Raw genomic sequence first — 25,626 nt, 5'->3', positions numbered from 1 at the left:
GACGCGCCTTATGCGCCTTGGGAAGTTTTTCACCAGACGTCAATCATCTACCTCCTGAATAGGAACGCCTAGTCCCGCGGGAATCAGAAACCGGAAACCGGGGTGAAAATAACAATATAACGGTATGTACTGCGGAAAAAATAAATACCAGCATACTGTTCATGTCGCAAGTATGCTGGATATAATGTTATATAATTGTTTTAAGGTGAACCTCCACTTTAACTATATGTTTGTGACTTGGCTATCTCTCTAGCCCTTCCACTACGTACTCCCCTCCCCCCAAGAAAGAAATAAACAGAGAATATCGGTTTAATCTTAAAATAGTTAAACAAAAAAACAAAAAATTGGTTCCTCTCTCCTCGCCTCACGCCACACACTCCCTATATGCGACATAGGGAGCCCAAATCTGCCGATACTTGTCTTCCTGCTCTTTCATACACATAGTAAGGTCTTCCATTAATTGGACTTCTGATATTTGACCTTGGGGCTCATTCTGATGTACCTCAGCCCTGGCCACCCCTCTGAAAAGCGATTTGTGGTGGATCACTTTTGAGAGGGCATTTGACAATGTGTCACTTTACAACCCTTTCAGCCCTGGTTCACACTAGAATGTGGTGGGGGAAATCATTTCCTCACAGCGTTCAAATTACACTGCCCTTATGATCTACCGTGGGATGTCAGTGTTAATATTAATGACACCTCAAACGAAGGTCGCAAATGCAGTGCGTTTCCAAAAATTGTTGCATGCACCACTTTGGTGCAATGTGAGCCCATTCAAAATGAATGTGATGAACTTGCACTGCAATGAATTGCATGTGAATTGCACAGGAATGCGGTGCGATTCATAGTGTGATTAAGGGCTTATTTGATTTTATCCTCTTTTAAACAGCTATAAAGATCCACTTTAACCACTGGCCCCTTTAGATATACGTCGGCAGAATGGCACAGACAGGCAAAGGCACGTACAGGTACGTTGCCTTTAAGATGCCGCCGTTTGGACGCGCGCGCCGCCTTCCCCGTGAGTCATACCGTGGGTCCCACAAACTCGAATGCCGCACGAATCCCCACGATCGTCTCACTGAGGTATGGAGCGGGGAGATGCTTGTGTAAACAAGTATCTCCTTGTTCTGCCTAGTCACAATGATACTGATCTCCGCTCTGTGTACTCGGAACGGAGATCAGTGTCATGTGACACACAGCCCATCCCCCCCACAGTAAGAAATACTCAATAGGGAACACTTAACCCCTACAGCGCCATCTAGTGGTTAACCCCTTCACTGCCAGTGTCAATTTCACAGTAATCAGTGCATTTTTATAGCACTGATCGCTGTAAAAATGACAATGGTTCCAAAAATGTGCCAAAAGTGTCCGCCATAATGTCGCAGTCACAATCAAAATCGCTGATCGCCGCCCTTTCTAGTAAAAATAAAAAATATTAATAAAAATGCCATAAAACTATCCCCTATTTTGTAGACGCTATAACTTTTGCGCAAACCGATCAATAAATGCTTATTGCGTTTTTTTTTACCACAAATATGTAGAAGACAACGTATCGGCCTAAACTGAGAAAAAAAATGTTTTTTTTTATATATATTTTTTGGGGATATTTATTATAGCAACAAGTAAAAAATATTGCTTTTTTTTTCAAAATTTACGCTCTATTTTTGTTTATAGCGCAAAAAATAAAAACCGCAGAGGTGATCAAATACCACCAAAAGAAAACTCTATTTGTGGGGAAAAAAAGGACGGCAGTTTTTTTTGGGAGCCACGTCGCACGACCGCACAATTGTCAGTTAAAGCGACGCAGTGCTGAATAGCAAAAAGGGGCCTGGTCCTTTAGCTGCAAAAAAGTCTGGGGCTGAAGTGGTTAACATTCTCTGCAAACTAGGAGGAGGTGGCCACGTTCCTACATACAGTGGGTTCATAAAGAACACACGTAGTCACCCTCTAATAGGAAGCTGGAGCAGCAATAAAACTGAGGCTGGATTCACAGTATAAGCGGAGCGGTTCACAGCAGGGGGTCCGGTGCGTCTCCGTTTCCGGGGCGAATCAGGTCCCAATTTTTACCTAAATGCAGACCTGAAACAGCCAAAGGCACACACAACCCTTCTGCTGTGTGCTCTGCGGCCGCCTCCTGGAGATGTGTGCACCGGGAATTGAGAGCTGGTCCGTCTCCTGTCATGCGAATTGGATGCAGTGAAATACACATCAGTGTGAACCCAGCCTTCATGCGAAATTGCCGAGAGCAATAGAAGGGACTTTTTTGGATTAGGAATACAGACTCAAATATTTTTAACCACTTCCTGACCACACATACTGTAGTTTTAGGCTCGATTCACAACTATGCATGTTGCTCTTGAGCGTTTCTGAAGTGCTTTTTGCGGCGCTTGCCGCGTTTTTACTGCAATTTGCCTTTTTGTTTTTACACTGTATATAGCTGGTTGCTACGGAGGGGGCTGGGAAGTCGGCCGCCAAGTCCTTAACCACTTCAGCCCCAGACAATTTGGCTGCCAAATGACTGGGCCACTTTTTGCAATTCAGCACTGCGTCACTTTAACTGACAATTGCGTGGTCGTGCGACGCGGCTCCCAAACAAAATTTACGTCCTTTTTTCCCCCCATAAAATAGAGCTTTCTTTTGGTGGTATTTGATCACCTCTACGGTTTTTATTTTTTTGCGCTAAAAACAAAAATAGAGCGACAATTTTGAAAAAAAAAAATATCTTTTACTTTTTGCTATAATAAATATCCCCCCAAAAGATATAAAAAAATTAACTTTTTCCTCAGTTTAGGCCGATATTTTTTTACCAACAATATGTAAAAGAATACATAACAATAAGCATTTATTGATTGGTTTGTGCAAAAGTTATAGCATCTACTAAATAGGGGATAGTTTTATAGCATTTTTATTAATATTTTTTTACTAGTAATGGCGGCGATCAGTGATTTTTATCGTGACTGCGACATTGCGGCGGACATATCGGACACTTTTGATGCTATTTTGGGACCATTCACATTTATACAGCGATCATTGCTATAAAAATGCATTGATTACTGTATAACTGTGACTGGCAGTGAAGGGGTTAACCACTAGGGGGTTAGGAAGGGGTTAAGTGTGTCCTAGGGAGTGATTCTAACTGTGGGGGGGTGTGGCTACGAGTGACACGACAGTGATCGCTGCTCCAGATGAGAGGGAACAGACGATCAATGTCACTATGCAGAATGGGGAGATGGTTGTTTACACTTGCCTCTCCACGCTCTGCAGCTCTGTGACCCGATCGTGGGACACTGGCGGCAGGGGCGCGTGCACACCCATGCGGCGTGAAATTCAAAGTGACGTATATATACGTCACTTTGCCCAGCCGTGCCATTCTGCCGGTGTATAAGTTAAGTCATCAGCTGTCAGGGGGCTTCCCACTGAATGTAAGAAAAAAATGAATTGCCAGCTAAAAAAAAAAAAAATTGTGAAAAACAAACAGTGTGGCGTCCCCCCCCAACCCCCCCGGTCCATACCAGGCCCTTGGATCTAGTATGGATTCGGAGGGGACCCCCATGGCAAAATGTAAAAAAAAAAAAATGGCGTGGGGGTCCCCCCAAAGTCCTTACCAGACCCTTATCTGAGCATGCAGCCCGGGAGGTCAGGAAAGGGAGGGGACGAGCGAGCACCCACCCCCCTCCTGAACCATACCAGGCCGCATGCCCTCAACATGGGGGATGGGTGCTTTGGGGCAGGGGGTCCATGGAAAATAAATGTACCGGGTTTCCCTGAAAATAAGACCTAGCGTGAGTTTCTGGAATGGCTGTAATATAAGCCCTACCCTGGAATTAAAGTGGAGTTCCACCCATAAATATAACATTACATCAGTAGTTTTAAAAAAAATTCATTAGTCCTTTAAGAAAAAATATTTTTTTTTAGATGCCTTCAAAGTGTTGTTGCTAGGCAGAATAGTTAATCTTCCCTCTTCCTGCACCTAGGTGCTTAACCTACACCGCACAGACTCCTGGGAATGTAGTGGATGTAACTTTCCAGGAGTCTGTGCACTCCCCAGTCTCGAAGAATCATGTGACTTAGGTTTCAGATCAGGTTTCAGCACCTGTACTGTCCATTACACTGCTTGTGTAACACTGAGCATGTGCGAGATCTGCAAGGCTGAAATCCAGGAAGTCATACAGTCTGGCTTCATGATGCCCACACTTAAGATGGCCCCAGTCAATTTCTATTTTATAAAGTGTCTAAATGCTGTAACAACCTAACAAAACGGACCTTAGTTTACAGACTAACTTTACTAGAATACATTAAGCTTGTGTATTACAGGGGTATTTATATTTAAAAAGTGAAATTGTGGCCGGAACTCCGCTTTAAGCTCTGAAAATCCTTGTAAAATCATGTAATCCGTTCAGACAAAAGATCATATAATGTGCAGCGTGTCTCCTTGTGGAAAATACCTTATTTACATCGCCACTGGGCGCTCACGTGACCCACCGAAGCTCTGCTCTTCTGCTCCTTTCACACACTCCTGAGCCAACAGGGAGAGGAACTTTTTGTATCCATACCATAAATAAATAGGACATTCCATGAACATAAGCCCTAGTATGTTTTTTGTAGCCAAAATTAATTACTTCCGGGTCAGCCGCCGCAGGTTGGCTGTCATTGTACGTCGGGCGCGTGCACAGCGATCTGTGGCAGGGCGCGTGCTGCCCATTTGCTAGCGAGGGGAGCCAATCAGCAGTTGCTGCACAGAGGAAGAATGGGGATCTGTCAGTGTAAACAAACAGATCCCCGTTCTGTCAGAGGAGTAGAGTGAGATCGTCTGTTGCTTGTGATCAGGAACAGCGATCTCTCTCTACTCCCGGTCAGTCCCCTCCCCCCACATTTAGAAATACCTCTCAGGGAACACGATTAACCCCTTCATCGCCCCCAAGTGTTAACCCCTTCCCTGCCAGTGACATTTATACAGTAACCAGTGCATTTTTATAGCACTGATCGCTGCATAAATGTCACTGGCCCCAAAAGTGTGTCAAAAGTGTCCGCCGCAATGTCACAGTCCTGCTAAAAATCACCGCCATTACTAGTGAAATATAATAATAATAATAATAAAAATGCCATAAATCTATCTCCTATTTTGGAGACGTGATAACTTTTGCGCAAACAAATCAATACACGCTTTTTTTGATTTTCAATCAAAATTATGTAGAAGAATACATATCAGCCTAAACTGATTAATACACTTTTTTTTTTTCCATTCTTCTTTTTTTGATATTATAGTAAAAAGTAAAAGATATTGCGTTTTTTTCAAAATTGTCGCTCTTTTTTTGTTTATAGTGCAAAAAAAAGCTGATCAAAACCACCAAAAGAAAGCTTTATTTGTGGGGAAAAAAAGGACGTCAATTTTGTTTGGGAGCCACGTCGCACGACAGCGCAATTGTCAGTTAAAGTGACGCATCGCAAAAAATGACCTGGTCATTAAAGGGATAAATCCTTCCGGGGCTGAAGTGGTTAATATAAGAGCCGGTGTTATTTTTGGGGAAACACGTTAGTCACCTCTTACAGGAAGTTGGAGTATTTGAAGATTTGGAGACGCTGAGGGATAGAAGGGACTTTTGTGAGCTCGGAATGTTTTGTGAGTGTCACTTCTAACATGAAAACAAGGCACTCTGCAGGATTCCTTTGGTTGGAATTCCCCAGTGTGTGTGAAGGGAATCTTGGGATGGGAATTTCCTCGCACTTCCGGTTCTATCTCTGGGATAATAACCAGTGAGGAGAACTCTCCCCAATGACACACACAGCCCTCCTCCTCTATAGAGAAGTAGGCTGGAGCTGCACGTGTCGCCCGCTGTCCTTGTAGTATAGGCCTTCCTCCTCACAGTACGGCCTGTGCCTTCTCTCTCACTCATGACGGAAGAACGAGTTTACAGTAAACACAAAACAATTTATAACCGGAAATGCTCACGCGAGAGGAAACCGCCTCAGCGAGCCTCGCAGTATCGCCTGCCTCATATGGGCATGGCCACGCCCCCTGTGTTCTTACGCCGGGCGACCGACGTCATGGGGCTCCCCCGGAAAGCCACTCCCTAGGAAAGCCACTCAGCCAAGCCACGCCCGAAGTGTGGGAGGGGCCTGCGTGACGTCACGTGCGTTTAAATGCTCCGGGCCAGCCTTTCGTTGTGTTTGTTAGAAAGAATCGGTGACTTCCAGGCTGGTGATCCGCCGAGCTGATCGATAACAATGGGGCAGCTGTTTACTAAACTGATGAGCATCTTCGGTAATAAAGGTAAGTGTGATGACAATGGAGGTGATCAGACTTTGTATGGACCCGGGTATTGGTGTGTGGGGGAGGTGTGAGAACTTTTCTACACTGCTGATCACTCGGAGTATTGGAGAGTCCTCCTGGAGGGGTGAAGGGGGGTACACTGGCCATACACTGACAGATCTATTCATTACATGGGACTTTACATTGGGGAGCAGTAAAAACAGGTGGCTGATCCGCGTTATCACTCCCCTAATGCTGTGAAATCAGCTGGCCGGTGATGTTGTTGTAGTAGTATACAGGATTGGATGTAGTAGTATACAGGATTGGATGTAGTAGTATACAGGATTGGATGTAGTGGTAGTAGTATATAGGATTTGGTGTAGTGGTATATAGGATTTGGTGTAGTGGTAGTAGTATACAGGATTTGATGTAGTGGTAGTAGTATACAGGATTTGATGTAGTGGTAGTAGTATAGAGGATTTGATGTAGTAGTATAGAGGATTTGATGTAGTAGTATAGAGGATTTGATGTAGTAGTATAGAGGATTTGATGTAGTGGTATAGAGGATTTGATGTAGTGGTATAGAGGATTTGATGTAGTGGTAGTATAGAGGATTTGATGTAGTGGTAGTATAGAGGATTTGATGTAGTGGTAGTATAGAGGATTTGATGTAGTGGTAGTATACAGGATTTGATGTAGTGGTAGTAGTATACAGCATTTGATGTAGTGGTATAGAGGATTTGATGTAGTGGTATAGAGGATTTGGTGTAGTGGTATAGAGGATTTGGTGTAGTGGTATAGAGGATTTGGTGTAGTGGTATAGAGGATTTGATGTAGTGGTAGTAGTATAGAGGATTTGGTGTAGTGGTATAGAGGATTTGGTGTAGTGGTATAGAGGATTTGGTGTAGTGGTATAGAGGATTTGGTGTAGTGGTATAGAGGATTTGGTGTAGTGGTATAGAGGATTTGATGTAGTGGTATAGAGGATTTGGTGTAGTGGTATAGAAGATTTGATGTAGTAGTATAGAGGATTTGATGTAGTGGTATAGAGGATTTGATGTAGTGGTAGTATAGAGGATTTGATGTAGTGGTAGTATAGAGGATTTGATGTAGTGGTAGTATAGAGGATTTGATGTAGTGGTAGTAGTATACAGCATTTGATGTAGTGGTATAGAGGATTTGATGTAGTGGTATAGAGGATTTGATGTAGTGGTATAGAGGATTTGATGTAGTGGTATAGAGGATTTGGTGTAGTGGTATAGAGGATTTGGTGTAGTGGTATAGAGGATTTGATGTAGTGGTAGTAGTATAGAGGATTTGGTGTAGTGGTATAGAGGATTTGGTGTAGTGGTATAGAGGATTTGGTGTAGTGGTATAGAGGATTTGGTGTAGTGGTATAGAGGATTTGATGTAGTGGTATAGAGGATTTGGTGTAGTGGTATAGAGGATTTGATGTAGTGGTATAGAGGATTTGATGTAGTGGTATAGAGGATTTGGTGTAGTGGTATAGAGGATTTGGTGTAGTGGTATAGAGGATTTGATGTAGTGGTAGTAGTATAGAGGATTTGGTGTAGTGGTATAGAGGATTTGGTGTAGTGGTATAGAGGATTTGGTGTAGTGGTATAGAGGATTTGGTGTAGTGGTATAGAGGATTTGGTGTAGTGGTATAGAGGATTTGATGTAGTGGTATAGAGGATTTGGTGTAGTGGTATAGAGGATTTGATGTAGTGGTATAGAGGATTTGGTGTAGTGGTATAGAGGATTTGATGTAGTGGTAGTAGTATAGAGGATTTGGTGTAGTGGTATAGAGGATTTGGTGTAGTGGTATAGAGGATTTGGTGTAGTGGTATAGAGGATTTGGTGTAGTGGTATAGAGGATTTGGTGTAGTGGTATAGAGGATTTGATGTAGTGGTATAGAGGATTTGGTGTAGTGGTATAGAGGATTTGGTGTAGTGGTATAGAGGATTTGGTGTAGTGGTAGTAGTATAGAGGATTTGGTGTAGTGGTAGTAGTATACAGGATTTTATGTACACTTGCTGCGCTGGCAATGTTTTTTTTTCCAAGAATGATGCGTTTGGCGTCAGTACTGCCCACCGGACATGACCCCCCCCCCTATTCTACTCAATGGGGCCATGCCAATACCGGCCTTCGACCCTGTAGACTTCTAAGGGTTAAACCAGGCAGTGAGGAAGTGACTAATGCTTCCTGGCCACCTGTTGCTAGCCCTCTGAAAAGTGACCCACCACAGATCGCTCTTTAGAGGTCAACACTAATATAAGGAAGCCCTTCACCTTCGGGTCGCCACCTTTTCTTCAAGCCAAACCCGAACACTTTAGCGGCACAGGGCACGTTTTTTTTCGTAGTATACACAATCGGATAATAAGACCTGGGGCACCTTTGGGTGCCTCAAGGAGAGTGGTATTGCAGCGCGCTGCAGCAAACAGTGGGTGTGGCCAAACTGCTCTTGCTGACATCGTGGCTCCACCTCAGTGATGCCAAACCTGCCCCCAGACAGCGGCCCACATCTCCCGAAAGGGGAAAAGATTTTTGTATGACTACCTCAGTTACTTGGGGAGCCACAGCCCAGTCTAAATAATGTGTCCGGGTTTCAGGCAGACTGAGACCCGGACACAAGATCCCGAACTGTCCGGGTGAATCCTGGACAGGTGGCAACCCTACTTCACCTTCGGGCTGATGGAAGAAAATTGAACAGATTTCGCCATTCACATACAATCTCTAATGTATTGTGACAGCCGCCACTGGATGCTGTCAGAATACAGTGGGCGTTGCCAAACAGTGACTGCTGCTGATTGGATGGAGTCACGGGTAGGTTGAGAATTCTCCGCCCAGCTATTTTGATTTTTGGATCAAAGGGGAGGGGCCAACAGGGCCACCCGCTACTGGCATTTCAGCAGAAACCTTCCAAAATGTGATCAGTGAATGGTTGGTTGTCAAAGTTTATTTTTTTATTGGTAACGGTGTCCCCATTGGGGAGATCCAGCGCTTTGTATTGGTGGTGCACCAAAATGAATGAAAAAAATATTTTTTTCATTCAAGTTTTTAATTGATTAATTTTTAATTAATTTTCAGCAGCTGTTATCGGCACCATTTCCTTATTTTTCTATCGACAGACCCCAGATTGCCCTGTTTTCAGATGATCACTTTTGGCAGCCGATATATCCGCGCTTCCCTACTCTGTATTAAACTTGAAGTCTGTGTAAACGCTCCTCCTTTGTAAAGCAATTCCGTTTAAAATTAGAAACGGAAGACAAAACATTTTGTGTATAGATTTCAGTTTTTTTTTTCTTCTTATACATTATTATTATTATTTATCTCCCCCCTCCCCCCTTTTTTTTTTTTTTTTTTTTTTGCAATCACATACCCTCTGTTCTTGGTGACAGAAGGGGGTTTAGAGAGCTGGGGGGAGGAGAAACAGCAGTACCCCGGTCTTCCCAGTGAAAGGGGGCATGTCAGCATAAGTCTCCTCATTGGAGGAGAGCAGGCTGAGTTCCCAGCACAGCTAGAGAACTGACCACACTAGACATGACAGCACAGTGTGGTCAGCTTTTAATAGGAAAGCAGACAGTAACACCAGGGATTTCACACAAAGGAAGGAATACAAAGAGAACAGGATACTTCCTCATATAAGTACATGGTACAGCAGACAGGAATATGAAATGTTGAGTTTACATATTCTTTAAACATGTTTGGGTGCTTTTCCGAACCCACATGGCCAAGGAAGCAGCTGAGTCCATCCTCTACGGTCGGGGCATGCCCTGCCCTGCAGCCGTACATATACAAGCTGTGTATATGTGCAGGGTGGAAATTCCCCCACTGCCAATGGTTGGACCCTTCATTACAGGTCACAGCTTCCTTGGCCATGTGATTTCAGAAGGGCATTCGGACATGCCCAAGCTCATCTCTACTGGTGACCACCATTGCATGAATGACGGTGAGGGGGAAATCCAAAATGTTAGCGTCCTCAAAACAAAAGGTAAAGGGTAACTCTTCCATTGGGACAAAGAAGGGGGAGGGACTTCCTTCAATTTGGTAGATTTTTATGGTGTCTCGGAGAAATGAAGTGAAGATAAATTTACCCAAATGGTACACCGACCTCAATAAACTGGCAAAAATACAATTTAAGGCCCTTGAAAGACCAGCTATTAAAGAAGCCCTTCAGTAACCCCGTGCATGCCCAGCATTCCCTGGTGTAACCTGCCACGAGCCAGGATCTGTGCCGCTTTTTTCTTTGGTGATGCCATCGGGGGACTGAGTGCCTCTTCTGGGTTCTTGAAGCCACCACTCTGATGAGGTGCCAGTGTGCCTGAGATTGCCTCCTGGGATGGGTGATGTGAGTATCCAAAACGTTTTAGTAAGCAGGAGGAAAATAATTCTCACTTGGGTGGAAAAAAAACAAAACATGTACCGGGAGAGGATCTCCTGTAAAGGGTATTGCATGTCTTTTCTGATTTGGGTGTGGATGGTATATAAAGTACCTAAAGGAGTAATGCCAGTCTGCTTTACATAGGTCATCATTTCTTAACCTTTTTACCCCAGAGGAATCCTTAAATAATTATAAGGTCTATGGGAGACCCTATCAAGAACAAGTCATTGCGGTACAATGAGGAAAATGCCCCTTATGCTGGCCATAGACGGGTTGAATCTCAGCTGGTTCAGCAGAAACTGGCTGAGATTTGACCCTTATATGGGCAGGTTGAATGTACTAAATTGATCAATCCTGATGGATTATCGCTCGCAGACGGTATAGATCAGGGATATGCAATTAGTGGACCTCCAGCTGTTGCAAAACTACAAGTCCCATCGTGCCTCTGCCTCTGGGTGTCATGCTTGTGGCTGTCAGTCTCTTGCTATGCATCATGGGACTTGTAGTTCTGCAACAGCTGGAGGTCCGCTAATTGCATATCCCTGGTATAGATGCTAGCAATAATCAGTGTTCTCCTGGTGGGGACGGCTTCCCCCTCCCACAATGGCTCTGTGGGAGGGATTCTTCCATCGGTATAGCTGCTAGCAATAATCGCTGTGTTCTCCTCCTGGTGGGGACGACTTCCCCTGCAGGGAGAACACAATGGCTCTGCGGGAAGGATTCCCCGATCAACACCGACTGATTGGGGGGATTTGAGCAAATTTCTTTCCTGCAACCTGTGGTTGCAGGAAATTTGCACCATGTATAGCCGGCCTTCTATTGGCGACCAATGGGGGGGGGGGGGGGGAATGGCCACCAAACAGTGGTAGTCAGAATGCCACCCTTGCATAGATAATTGATGAGATGCTGCCATCTCCTCCAAGTGAAGTTGGAACTATGCAGCACCATCACATGGGAGGTAAGTCAGCCACTTCACAAGGAAGCCCCCGCAATCTCTGGAGGAACCCTAGTCTTCCACAGAACTCTGGTAGAGGATGGTCATTGTAGGAAACCACATAATGCATTTAAATTGTTTAAACATTTTTGAATTTCATTCTACTTTTACCTCAGAGGAACCTATGAAAGGAAGGAACAATTAATTGGGGAGCAATGGGGTAAATGCTTCCCTTATAGCCGGGGGTCAGAAAGCCACCATCACAGAGTAACAAAGACCTGAAGTCATTCCACTGGCTCCTCCAAGTTGTATTGGCCTTAGAACTATGCAGCTACCATCAAATAGGGGGGGGGGGGACAACCAAGAAGGCCCACAACCTGTGGTGGAACCCTAGTCTTCCACAGAACCCCGATTGAGAATGACTGATGTAGACGAGCACCTACTATAGTAAAATTGTTTACAAATGTTGACACTCGATCTACTACTGTAAACTTTGCGGACTTGTTTGTATACTTCATCTTCTGCTCCTAAACAATTCTGGATTGAGACCAGTCCTACTGGGATTTATGGATTAAAACCAGTCCTACTGGGATTTATAGTTCTGCAACAGCTGGCTGGGTCTAGACGGCCATCCTCGGCACAGAGTCATGGGTCGTGGTGATGAAGAATCCTTTATCTGAGAAGTGTTTACAGGCTATAATTCACTCTTCTCTGCCGTCGTCTTGAGGCTTTTTGTGTTCCTCACCCTCATTGACCTTCTCCTTTACAGGCTGGTGTTTGCTCCATGACTTTTGTCTCCCTGCTTGTGTATAGAGCCTCTTCCCTTGCCCCGGGCTATTATCTCTGCATAGTTGAATGGAAATGGGTTTTAGACCCTGGTGTTTTTCTACAATGGTCGGGGAGGGGGTGGCTGTTGCAGAGCTTTCTTCTGCTTCTCACAAGCTACTTTCCAGCCCCGAATGTTTTTACAGTTCAGACATAGCTTGCATTCCTTTCTCTCCACATCTGTCAGACTTTTCTATGTAGAGAGCTAAAGAGGAGGAGGAAAGTGAGCTTTGCCAAGGGCCCTTAAAGACGCAACTTTTTTCCCTCTAGTTTTGGCCAGTTTATTGCTGTTTGTGTCTGCTTGATAGATTTTCCCTCTTTGTCATAGTGACCTTTTGTCACCAAGGGTTAAAATTCAATAAATCAAAAATTATTAAGTTGTCACAGATTGGCCGATTCCTGTTTTTAAATTGGCCAAAATTCATTCCGTGATTGGCCCAGTCACCACCTGCTCGGTAAAAGCCCACATCCATGTGCTGGTTGTCAGAATACAATAGGTGGCATTGCAGATTCCTCCATCCATGCTATTTAGTGTATTGATTTCTCTTGTTCAGTCTGCGGGATTGAATTAGATCAATCCTATTGTGTGTGTGTGTGTGGCCAGCTTAAAGCGGTTGTAAACCGCATAAACTTTTTTTTTTTTTTTCAAACCTAAAAGGCATAATCGGCTAGTATGCACCGCATACTAACCGATTATGAAATGCTTACCTCGGAACGAGGTGAAGAACACTTACCTGGTCCACGCCGAGCGAGATGTCATCTTGCTCCGGCGTGTCTTCCGGGTATCGCCGCTCCAGCGCTGTGATTGGCTGGAGCGGCGATGACGTCACTCCCGCGCGCGGGAGATTTAAAATCGGCAGGGTCCGGCGGATGCCGGTCCTTTCGCCGCGGATTCCCCCCCTGCGCATGCGCCGCCCGCATTGCGAGGGGAATATCTCCTAAACCGTACAGGTTTAGGAGATATTCTTTATACCTACAGGTAAGCCTTATTATAGGCTTACCTGTAGGTAAAAGTGAAAAAGTGGGTTCACAACCACTTTAATGTACAAGTTCAGTTTAAAAATAAATGCACATATTGTTTTTTTGTTTTTTTTGCAGGTAAAAAATGTGCTTATTTATATACAGGGCCCAAAATTACAAGTCCTGAGCCACTATCCAGGCCTTAAAAGTTACTTGCCACCAGTTGCCCCACCCAACCCCTACCCTGTCCTGCCCCTAAGTCCGCCCTTATTAATTATCTCATGAAGTTACACTGTTAAATGTTTATGCAGCATTTTAGTTCATAAAAGAAATATTAAAGTGGAGTTCCATCCATTTTATTTTATTTTTTCTAAAAATCATAAAATGGGGGAAAAAATTTTTTTATGTGGAGCTGTCCCTGCCGAGGGAACACATTGATTATTGCCAGTGGCTATAATCGCTTGCTAGAAATACACCATGCTGGTTGTACCCAAGTCATTGGATGGACTGACTTGGGTACAACCAGTCTGCCCATAGTAGGTTGTAATTTTGTCCAGTTCCTGCTGAACAGGCCAAGATGCGAAAAAAAAAAAAAAAAAAAACTATGGCTTGTTTAAGATATACTTTAACCGTTTTCATATTTTTAATATGCCTTTTTGGCAAATAAATGGCTGCTGAAGTTTGAGGGTGTGGACAGAATGGCAAGCTCTGTTGCCAAATCTATTTTTCAAAGGTACTCCGAGACGTGGCACGATTGTTGTTAATTTGGCAGTTGTGTGCTTCAGAGCAGTTTTCGCTGTTGTCTATGGAACAGACGATCAGTGGGGTTGCATGAATGCCTACTACACATGAAGATCAAAGCGATTGTACGATAATTTGATTGTTAGTACACAGCTTTCGAGAGCTGATCACGACTGTTCGTCCAACAATATCCGAAGGGACCAGCCCGAAAACTGGATGATGGCAGAGCAAATTATTTTCATTTAATCAGTACGGTATTCACTTGAGAAAAAAAAATTGTGTGACCAGGACCACGCATGCTCGGAAAGGAAAGAATACGTTCCATCACTTCCAAAGTTGTTTTCTGTAGTACGAGAATTTTAGTAATTTTAACAACCTTTTCATTTTTTAATATGAGACTAGCGTGTAACAAAAAGGACGATCATTTGTCACATATTCTTATCGTGTGTACAAGGCATAAGGCTGGCCACAGACTGGCAGAGTTTGCATTGGAGAATTCGGTTTACTGCTTTTATGCTGTTGATTTCGTTTGGCTGTGGTACTTGCATGGCAAACGTTTCTTTTTCTAAACCGAAAAGTCACTAATCCGGTTGCAAATGATCAGAAAATCCCTTCATGCAATTTTAAGCTCAAGAGTTCTTACTGACTTTTAGTTTTCATTTACAGTAGATGAGTCAGAACCTTAAATCTTTAGCTTTCTGTTTCCTTGTCGAGAAGATTTCCCCTTACTTTTCTGTACAGGTGACACCAGGACTTGAATTGAGGGTGTGGGGGTCACTGAGAACACACAACGCATTAAATACCCGACAAACCGTATTCAAGCTCCTCTCCCCTAAATAAAATGTTTTTTGTTGCAATCTGAAGGGTATCCATCACCTTCTGTTCTTGTACAAGTAAATTTCTCCAAAATAAAAGAAACAAGGACTTGATTGATTGGGCTGCAGTTGGACTTGAGATTGAGCTGGCCATACACAAGATTTTATTGTTTTTCGTTCAGCCTGCGAGATGAACCAAAGATATATAAGATTCCGCCATTCATGAATTTTGGCACAGATGGACAAATCTCCCCTGTTGACTGAGTTGGTGGCAATACCCAAACAGTGACTGCAGACAGTCTTCAGCCAACAATTTTCTACCAAGCCCATTCGATTTCCTCCTTTTTTTCCAATTCAGGTGGAGTGGTGCCTACAGGGCCACCGATTTGATAACATTTCTGATGAACCGGTTGAAATTCACTCGGTGTATGGTCAGCCCAAGTTATGACTACCCTGTGTAGAGATCCTTGAACACTTCAGAAAACTTTACTAAGTTCACAACTGATCCTTAAAGTGCCACTTCAAGATGTTTTAATGTGCCATTTACTGTCTGTCATTCACTTGTACTGCTCTTCTATCTTTGTTGTTGCCACAATACCTAGTAATAATACCCCTTGTTCATTTGTTTTACAGAGCACAAAGTAATCATTGTTGGCTTGGATAATGCTGGGAAGACCACCATCCTGTACCAGTTGTGAGTATTTGTCCCGTCCTCAGCAGATGGCCTTGGGGCGAGAGAGGAAGTGAAAGGCTCTTATCTAGTTCGCATATGGCTACAAATTATGTGTTGTAAAAAGGAAACTGAGCATTAGAATTTCTCTAATTCTTTTGGTAGCGTATCTATGGAGGAAAAGCATTGACACCCTACAATAGGAAGTGTATTGGATAAATAGACCCTCTTGCCTTTCTCCATAACATAGGGAGAAGCATTAAACTCTTTAAATTAGTTTGTACTTGGAGGAGCTTCAATTACCCCTTTTTGTGTGGTGTGTGGGGGGGGGGGGTGTTTTTTACCCCCCCCCCCTTAACTGTCATCCTGGATAGTCATTGATCCAGCATAGTCCTGGAGCAAACCTCTGATCAAAGGCAGTAGCCTGGGTCCTGTGCTGCCATCTTGGCCTTTTATACGATATAGAGTCGGTTGCTTCTTCAAAGTTCAGGTGGCCAGACTCCAATGACACATGTCATCTCCACTCTCCATCATTTTCGCCTAGGCAAGAATGTTGGCGGGCTGGGCAAATATTGGAAATGGCAAACAATTTTAAGAAAGCAGCAGAGTAGGGAGGGGGCATAGGAAGCTATATAGTGATCTGGGGGTGGTTAAAGGTCCACTTGTGCACAACGTAAAAGGATATCAGTTCTTTACAGTTGAAGCAAGAAGAAATTCCTTTTAAAAGGGTTTTCATTTACTCATGAAGGGAAGAATTTATTCCATTGATCGCGAATAGAAGCATCGATTTAGATATTGTTCCTATTTAAAGTGTTTTCATTTAGACATTTTGTGTTCCTGGTGGGGAATCTCCCATGTGCCCGTTTAGAACACCCCTGGACCTAGAACTACCAGCAAGTCTAACCCTTTTTTTTTTTTTTTTTGCTTGTTTCCCTTTAGTCTGATGAACGAGGTGGTGCACACAGCCCCAACTATTGGCAGTAATGTTGAGGAGATTGTGCTACGGAACACACACTTTCTAATGTGGGATATTGGAGGACAAGAGACCCTTCGAGCTACATGGAATAGTTATTACTCTAACACAGAGGTAAGAATCTCTAAATTTAAATCTGCAATCTGCAAAAGAAGGCAAAACTACTCTAGTCATTACTTTTTTTTCTTAAAGTTGAGCTTCACGTATGATCTGAATTCACATTGGTCCAGCTTGGAATAATATCTCATACTTGGACCAATGTAGATGCCGACAATTCCTGTAGTAGTCTTCTACAGTGATTGCCGCCATCCTCCAGATCCTGTGCCAAGTGGCGACCCCTCTGCACACAGACCACGGGAGGTCACCAACTTGGCACTGCTGCCATTCAGATCATGAAACTACTAGTCAAAATTAATTTTCGAGAGCGAGAAACAATAATATTTGATGGAAATTTGTCAAAAAGAGGCTATAAGGCAGTCATGGTAACGGTTTAGGGCTATTACAGATCACGCCCTTCTTCAGAACATCATGCCTATAAATGACCATACATGGCTGAATATATAGTTCACCATCGGTTAATTAATTGAAAAAATTAAACCATCTGGAATCAGTCAATTATAACATCCTTGTATAATATAATCATGGAATTAAAGGTCACGGGTAGTGTCAGTGTTCTCACATCGTATAGGATATATCCATCAGGAATCCTATGTGTGTGTGTGTGTGTGTGTGTGTGTGTATATATATATATATATATATATATATATCTATAATCTCTCTCATTTTATATAATGTATGTGTCAGTAAGAGTCTCTTGATTCTGATTTTAGTTTTTTGTGTTTTTCAGTTTGTCATCTTAGTAATTGACAGCACTGACCGAGAACGGTTACCAGAAACCCGGGAGGAGTTGTACAAGATGCTGGCACATGAGGTAGGCTATCTTTCTAAATTTAAATGGTTTGCTGCCTTAGACAAAGGCCTTTTGGAGCATACCTATATAAAGTTTTGGGTAAATCCAGGAAGAGTAGAAAAAAATGATTGGTGGTAGCCCATGTCAATCAGAATTTAGATGTCTGTTTATAATTGCAAGTTGCTAATGCTTAAAGATTATTGGGGTCACTTCTCATGCAATGCGCCCTCTCTCTCCCTTGTCACTCCACCACTATCTTCTCCCAGCCTTCCTTAAAGCGGGGGTTCACCCTTAGAGGGCACTTTTCCCCCTTAGATTCCTGCTCGTTATTACTAGGGGAATCGGCTATTTATTTTAAAATATGTGCAGTACTTACCCGTTTACGAGACGCATCCTCTCCGTCGCTTCCGGGTATGGGCTTCGGGAATGGGCGTTCCTTCTTGATTGACAGGCTTCCGAGAGGCTTCCGACGGTCGCATCCATCGCGTCACGATTTTCCGAAAGAAGCCGAACGTCGGTGCGCAGGCGCAGTATAGAGCCGCACCGACGTTCGGCTTCTTTCGGCTACGAGTGACGCGACGGATGCGACCGTCGGAAGCCTCTCGGAAGGCTGTCACTCAAGAAGGAACGCCCGCTCCCGAAGACCCATACCCGGAAGCGACGGAAGAAGATGCAGCTCGAAAACGGGTAAGTACGGATCATATTTTAATATAAATAGCCGATTCCCCTAGACCGAACGAGCAGGAAGCTAAGGGGAGATTTTTTTTTTTTTTTTAAAAATGGGTGAACTCCCGCTTTAACCACTTCCAGACCTTGGGTGTTTTTCAGATTTGGTGTTTGCAAGACTAAAACAGTTTTTTCTGCTAGAAAATTACTTAAAACCCCCAAACATTATATATATATTTTTTCTAACACCCTAGAGAATAAAATAGTGGTCATTCCAATACTTTTTGTCACACCGTATTTGCGCAGCGGTCTTACAAGCGCACTTTTTTTGGAAAAAATTCACTTTTTTGAATTAAAAAATAAGACAATAAATTTGGCCCAATTTTTTTATATATTGTGAAAGATAATGTTCCGTTGAGTAAAATGATACCCAACATGTCACGCTTAAAAATTGCGCCCGCTCGTGGCATAGCGTCAAACTTTTACCCTTAAAAATCTCAATAGGCGATGTTTAAAAAATTCTAGAGATTGCATTTTTTGAGCTACAGAGTAGGCCTAGGGCTAGAATTATTGCTCTCGCTCTAACGATCGCGGCGATACCTCACTTGTGTGATTTGAACACCGTTTTCATATGCGGGCGCTACTCGCGTATGCTTCTGCGCGCGAGCTCTTTCGGGACGGGGCGCTTTAAAAAATGTTTTTTTCGTTTTCTTATTTATTTTATTACTTTTTACACTGAAAAAAAAAAATTGATCACTTTTATTCCTATTATAAGGAATGTAAACATCCCTTGTAATAGAAAAAAGCATGACAGGTCCTCTTAAATATGAGATCTGGGGTCAAAAAGACCTCGGATCTCATAATTAGACTAAAATGCAAAAAAAAAAAAATTTGAAACTCATTTTTTCAAATGACAAAAAAAAAATTGTCTCTTTAAGAGGCTGGGCGGGACTTCCGCCCAGCAGAGCTATGGGGACGGGTGAAGGAGATTTTTTCCTTCAGTCTCGTCCCCGCTCAGCTGCCGAACGGTCCCGATCTCCTCCGCCGCTACCGACGGCTCCGGTAAGCGGCGGGAGGCCCCTCTCCCGCCACAGATAACGGCGATCTCGCGGCGAATCCGCCGCGGAGACCGCCGTTATCGTGTACCAGACCGCACACACTAAAGATCGATACCTCGGTTGTGGCAGCAGCTGCTGCCGTTATCGAGATATCAATCTTTAAAAACAGGACGTACATCGTCGTGCGCAGGTCTGGCAGTGGTTGAGGAGTCTTGGCTGTCTCGATTAGCAAGCCAGGGATGTGCACAGGAGTTGCTTAGTCCTTTCATCCATGGCTTATTCATTTGTGGCTGCAGTATACAGAAAAATATTGCTAGCCTATAAAAGGCTTTTATGTTATAACAGACAAACAGAGGTTGATTTACTAAAACTGGAGAGGGCAAAATCTGGTGCCGCTGTGCATGCCAATCGGCTTCTAACTTCAGCTTGTTCAATTTTAAGCTTTAACAAACAAAACTGGAGGCCGATTGGTTTCCAAGCAGAGCTGCACCAGATTTTGTACTCTCCAGTTTTAGTAAATCAACTGCACAGTCTCTTCAGCTATGAAAACCAAGCGCTATTAATTGGTTTTAAAGTGGAACTTAATCTCTGGGGAAAGTAATAATACACCCTTGCAGTGGGATTTCCCCCTATGCTCTGATGGTGGTCTATTCTTCAGCGTCCCCATGTCCAATGCAAGGCTACCAGTCCTGCATTATACTCAATGACATCAGAGGACCTACAACCACCAGAGCATAGGGGGGGAAGAGGATGCTAAGACAACAGGGAACCTACAACCACCAGAGCATAGGGGAGAAGAGGATGCCAAGAGCACAGGGGACCTACAACCACCAGAGCATAGGGGAGAAGAGGATGCCAAGAGCACAGGGGAGCTACAACCACCAGAGCATAGGGGGGGGAAGAGGATGCTAAGACAACAGGGAACCTACAACCACCAGAGCATAGGGGGGGAAGAGGATGCTAAGACAACAGGGAACCTACAACCACCAGAGCATAGGGGGGGGGGGGGGGAAGAGGATGCCAGGACCAGTCTATTGGCACAGAGGGAGCAGAGGATAGGGTAAGTAAAGGGCTTTATTTTCTGCCCCTGCCTAAACCTAAGCAAGCATTTAACCCTTGCAGTGTTGGGGCAGACCAACCCACTGAAAGGGAAGATATTTATTTTTTTAATTTGTATTTTTTTTTTACTTTCCCCTGGAGCTCAGCTCTAACTAGAAGTAGATAACTAGCTACTGTAGGGAACCCCTTTTATGTTTCCAGTTTTCAAATTAAACCTATTGGATTTTTAAACAAATGCTTTTCTTTCTGCAGGATTTAAAAAATGCAGCTGTGTTAATATATGCCAACAAGCAAGATGTAAAAGACTCCATGTCTGCTTCAGAAATTTCTTCTTCATTGGCACTCAGTGCTATAAAAGACAGAGCGTGGCATATTCAAGGGTGCTGCGCCCTTACAGGAGAAGGGTAAGTCTTCCTACTACTAAATTGGCATTTTACTATTTGTCCCTATACGCCCCTAACCTCTCCACCTTTAGGAGATTCCTGAAAAATCATTTATTCAGGGAAGCCTATCCCACATCCACCTAACTGTCCTGAGCCACCCCCATCAAATCATTTCCCGCAGCTATTGCCTTTTGTACCACCTCCCCCTCCCTTTAGAATGTAAGCTCTAAAAGCAAGGGCCCTCCTGTACCTTCTGCAGGGCCGCCATCAGGAATTATTATGGGGCCCCTTACACAGCTTCAGGCATGGGGGGGGGGGGGGGGGTGCTGCCACCTCAAATTGAGAAGTGGGGGGGGGTGCCATGAATTTGGGGGGGGGGGTGGATGTTGCCCTGGGGACACCTCTGGGCCCCTTGCAAAATAAATAAATATGTACCGTATTTATTGGGGTATAGCGCGCACCCCTAAAGTTGCCCCGAAATTCCTGTGGATCGCTTTCCCGCGCCGAGTCTGAATACTGCGCCGGCATATACCGAGCGCAGTACACGTGTATAGTTGGGCAGGCTCAGCTACTCTCGCGCTCACGTCCTGTACGTCCAGGACGTGAGCGCGGAAGAAGCCGAGACTGCCTGACTATACACGAGTGTACTGCGCTCGGTATGTGCCGGCGCAGTATTCAAACTCGGCGCGGGTATCGGCGTATATCGCGCACCCACGACTTTGCCCTGATTTTCAGGGCAAAAAAGTGCGCGGTATACGCCGATAAATACGGTATATAAAAAAAAGAAATGGGGGGGGGGGAAGAGTTGGTGCCATCTGGGGACCTCCTGGCCCCTTACAGGTGTACTGCCTGTACCCCCCCCCCCCCCCCTGATGGCAGCCCTGACTTTCTGTATTGTACTGTAATTGTGCTCCCCCCCCCTCTACATTGTAAAGCGATGCGTAAGCTGTTGGCGCTATATAAATCATGTATTATTATAATAATAATAATAATAATATCACAATTGTCTTTGTGGTTGTAGCAGGCGGCTTAAAGGCTGCTTGGCTGACCTCACAAATATATATTTGCCTGTTCTACTACCCAGTGTTTTAATCTATTTAATTAGTAATCTTAGTATTAGATTAGTAATATTTATAGTTTAGGTATAAACCTCTCCTTATTAACAGTACTTATTTTTTTGTTCTTTTTTCCACTACTACATGACTTTTAATGCACACTTTAAATTACCCAATGTTATTTACTGAATCGGCAGAACTAAACCAACTTGTTTCTTAGAACTGATGCAATATCGTCCTTTTGCTTCATATGTTTTCCACCTTGACTATATTAGTTCACTGAACTTGTTTCACCTTGCACCGTCATACATGACCTTGCACAGTCATACTGAAACTGTACAAGTGGTTTAGGTTAATGGAAGTTAAATTATAATCTTATTTAAGCATTTTAAAGCTCAGCAGCATATGATAACATTTTTACTGGTCTGAAAAGTATACCAACAGGTGGGCCTATCATGGGCAATCCATTTACATATGTTGCAAACAAGGCAAAGTTATCCAAGCTTCAGTGATCTGGCTGTTTACCCCCCACCCCCGCTTTCCAGGGAGAAGAAACGGGCAGATCGCGGTTCCCTGTAAACAGAGCTCGGTGTGTTTTTTTTTGTAACGCATGTGATTGGACACAGCCAAAATATCATTGGATGAAATCTGCTGCCAAACTTGTGCGTTGTCCAATCAAATGGACCAGTCATCCACCTGCTCAGCTGAGGGACTCCCCACTGAGCAAGCGGAAGTTGCTTCACGGAGGCACCCATATGGAAGCCTTTAAAAAAGACTAAAATATTGTTCTTATTACAATAAGCAGCACAGATGGATGAATCTCCCACTGTAGCTATTAAATTCTGAAAGCCGACCATTTTTCCATCTTGCTCATTTATTTTTTAACCAAAGGATGGCTAATAGGGTGGCACCAATGGGGGGGGGGGGGGGCACCAACCAAAGGATGCCTATTAGGGCAGTGCCAACAAGGGGCCACCAACCAAAGGATGTCTAATAGGATAGGGCCACCAACAAATCAAACTTTAGACCGGTTCATTCGAAACTGGTCAAAAATTCAATCTGATTATGGCCAGCCTTAGTTTGCCCCCGTGTCTGGTATAGTCACAGGGCATGTGTATACTTGGTTGCCTTCTGTTTCTACAGATAAAGCGTTTACCAATGATGGGCAGTTATGGGAAAGCTTTACAGCAAATGGGGGGGGGGGGGGGGGGCTTCAAACCTCCTTTTTTGGAAAAAACTTCCAAAACCGACATTACTTTCCCATATTACCAAACTATTGTGACATTCTAGACGCTGATGTTGAAAATTCCCTTTTGTCATGACTGCTTTTTGATCTTAAAAATAACCTTAGTAGCAACTTATGTAAATAGAAGTGTTGCAAAACCTAAAGTAGCTGCAACTTCTGCTTTTTGTTATTAACCTATAGATCTAATAAAATGTTTAATCCCGTTTCTTTTCTCCTTTCTAGGCTTCCTGCTGGGCTGGACTGGCTAAAGTCTCGTGTCACTGCCAACTGACCACGACGGGAACTTTTTTTTCTTTTTTGTGCACTGGACACTTTGATCATTTTTTTACCATCGCCTGTTTTTTATATGGAAGGCATAGCTTATTTTATACATTAACGGATGAGGTTTGGAACCATGGTTACTTAGCTGTGGGTGTCTTTGAACTATTGAACTCCAACAACGGCATAAAGACTTTTTAGTTTACAAGATATCAAGACCATTGGAGCATTTTGCAACCTAATGGTGGAACTCAAGGATGCCACTTGGTTCAGACCACCGGTCTTCTCTATGTAGTTCCTTCCTAAGCTGGCCAAAGACCATATTTTACATTTCCACCTTGCATCGGCAACCTTTTCGAAATCCAGCTGCCTATATCGATTGGTGATATAAGTAAAGCCAACCGTGGAACTTCTTTGGATGCAGAAGGTGCCAAAAGTGGATGAGGCCTAAGATGCAACTACCACTGCCACCAATGGGAGGATATTGTTGCCATGGTTGAAAAGATGTATGCTGTTGTTCAACTATTAGCAAGAATCCATTGGAAGGTCCCATGTTCTCTACCTCCAGTCTCTGTACTGGAATTGCAGTGACTGTTCTACTAGTGGTGTAGCTACTAAAGACATTTCAAGAGACTGTTCCATCAAACTTCCCAATCACCCTATGTAGGGGAGGGGGGGTAGGTAGGTTAACGTGACCTGTATCCTTAGAGGAGTCAAAAGGTTCTTTCACTCGCCGTCATCATTTGGCGCAAGCATTAAAGCCTAAGTTCACCTTTTCGATAAAATAGTTAGAGGAATTTCGGTCCCTTTTTTTAAAAATAAATATTTTTATTTTGTTTTTACAAAGGCTCTTACCAGTTCAGCACTGTCTTCACCCGGGTCGGTTCTTCACTGGGCTTCAAATCCTTAATGCCGACATCTTGGATGTGGCTAGCTACTGAGTGCGCATGCGCAAGATCACGCTGCGCTTTCCCGCCGGTGAGGCTGTGACATTTCCCAGCAGGGTGAGGTCAGGCGGGGCATTGGATAGAAGAACATCCTGGACTGCCGCACTCCTTAAAACGATGTGTTTGTTTATTGTATAAATAAAATCCAAAAAAACAACCAAAGCGATGCAGTCAAAATGAAGTGAACAACAGGAAAAAGGTGGCTGACATGTTTCACAAAATGTGATGCTTACTGGTAGCTTAGGTCAGGCGGGGCTTGGGCCAAGCTCCTGTAGTTTAGTTTATTGCCTAGACAAAAATTGCTAAAACGGTTGTGGGTACCTGTGTGGTACCCAGGAGGGGGGAAGAGGGATGAAAATAACTTTTACATTTAAGTAAAGTTCTACTTTAAAGGGAAAGCTCTGCGTGTCTGCTTTCTAACACCCCTCCACTGCCACATTTGGAACATTTGTTGGGGGTGGGGGAGTGGCTACCTGTTTTTTGACAGGTACCGCTCCCACTTTCGATTGAGTTCGCTGTGGCCAAATCGGCTGAAACCTCCTCTCCCACAGCCTTCTGGGACACTTCCCAGGAGACTGCAGCACGTCCACAAAGTGCAGCGTGTTTCATGCACGCACAGTAGGAAACTGGTTGTGAAGCTGCAAGGCTTCTGACTTTATTTTGGGGGGGGGGGGCTGGAGCTCCTCTTCAAGGGCCCCCAGCACAATTTTTAACCACTTCCCGACCGCCACATGTATATGTACGTCCACAGAATGGCACGTGCAGGCAGATGGGCGTACAGGTACGTCCTTGCCTTGTCGGGGGTCCGATCGGGACCCCCCGCGACATGCGGCGGTCGGATTCCCGCGGGGAGCGATCCGGGACGACGGCGCGGCTATTCCTTTATAGCCGCTCCGTCGCGATCGCTCCCCGGAGCTGAAGAACGGGGAGAGCCGTATGTAAACACTGCTTCCCCGTGCTTCACTGTGGCGGCTGCATCGATCAAGTCATCCCTTTTTATAGGGGAGACTCAATCGATGACGTCAGTCCTACAGCCACACCCCCCTACAGTTGTAAACACACACTAGGTGAACACTAACTCCTATAGCGCCACCTGCGGTTAACTCCCAAACTGCAACTGTCATTTTCACAATAAACAATGCAATTTAAATGCATTTTTTGCTGTGAAAATGACAATGGTCCCAAAAATGTGTCAAAATTGTCCGAAGGGTCTGCCATAATGTCGCAGTCACGAAAAAAATCGCTGATCGCCGCCATTAGTAGTATAAAAAAAATAATTAATAAAAATGCAATAAAACTATCCCCTATTTTGTAAACGCTATAAATTTAGCGCAAACCAATCGATAAACACTTATTGCGATTTTTTGTTTTGTTTTTTTTTACCAAAAATATGTAGAAGAATACGTATTGGCCTAAACTGAGAATTTTTTTTTTTTTTATGTGTTTTTGGGGGATATTTATTACAGCAAAAAGTAACAAATATTGCATTTT

General features: G+C 43.9%; 1 protein-coding gene across 1 annotated transcript; it reads left to right on the top strand.

Moving 5' to 3' along the window:
• Positions 1-6,124: 6,124 nt before the first annotated feature.
• On the top strand, positions 6,125-24,836 carry LOC120918240 (ADP-ribosylation factor-like protein 5C). The gene is made up of 6 exons (XM_040329746.1): positions 6,125-6,271; positions 15,544-15,604; positions 16,520-16,667; positions 17,401-17,484; positions 20,499-20,650; positions 23,153-24,836. The coding sequence occupies exons 1-6, from the start codon at positions 6,226-6,228 to the stop codon at positions 23,199-23,201; spliced, it is 540 nt and encodes a 179-aa protein (XP_040185680.1). The 5' UTR covers positions 6,125-6,225; the 3' UTR covers positions 23,202-24,836.
• Positions 24,837-25,626: the final 790 nt, after the last annotated feature.

This window comes from Rana temporaria, chromosome 12 (genome assembly GCF_905171775.1).
Source record: "Rana temporaria chromosome 12, aRanTem1.1, whole genome shotgun sequence".
Classification (NCBI taxonomy): Eukaryota; Metazoa; Chordata; class Amphibia; order Anura; family Ranidae; genus Rana; species Rana temporaria.
Note: the sequence above shows the minus strand (reverse complement) of the source record. Positions and strands in the feature narration are given on the sequence as shown.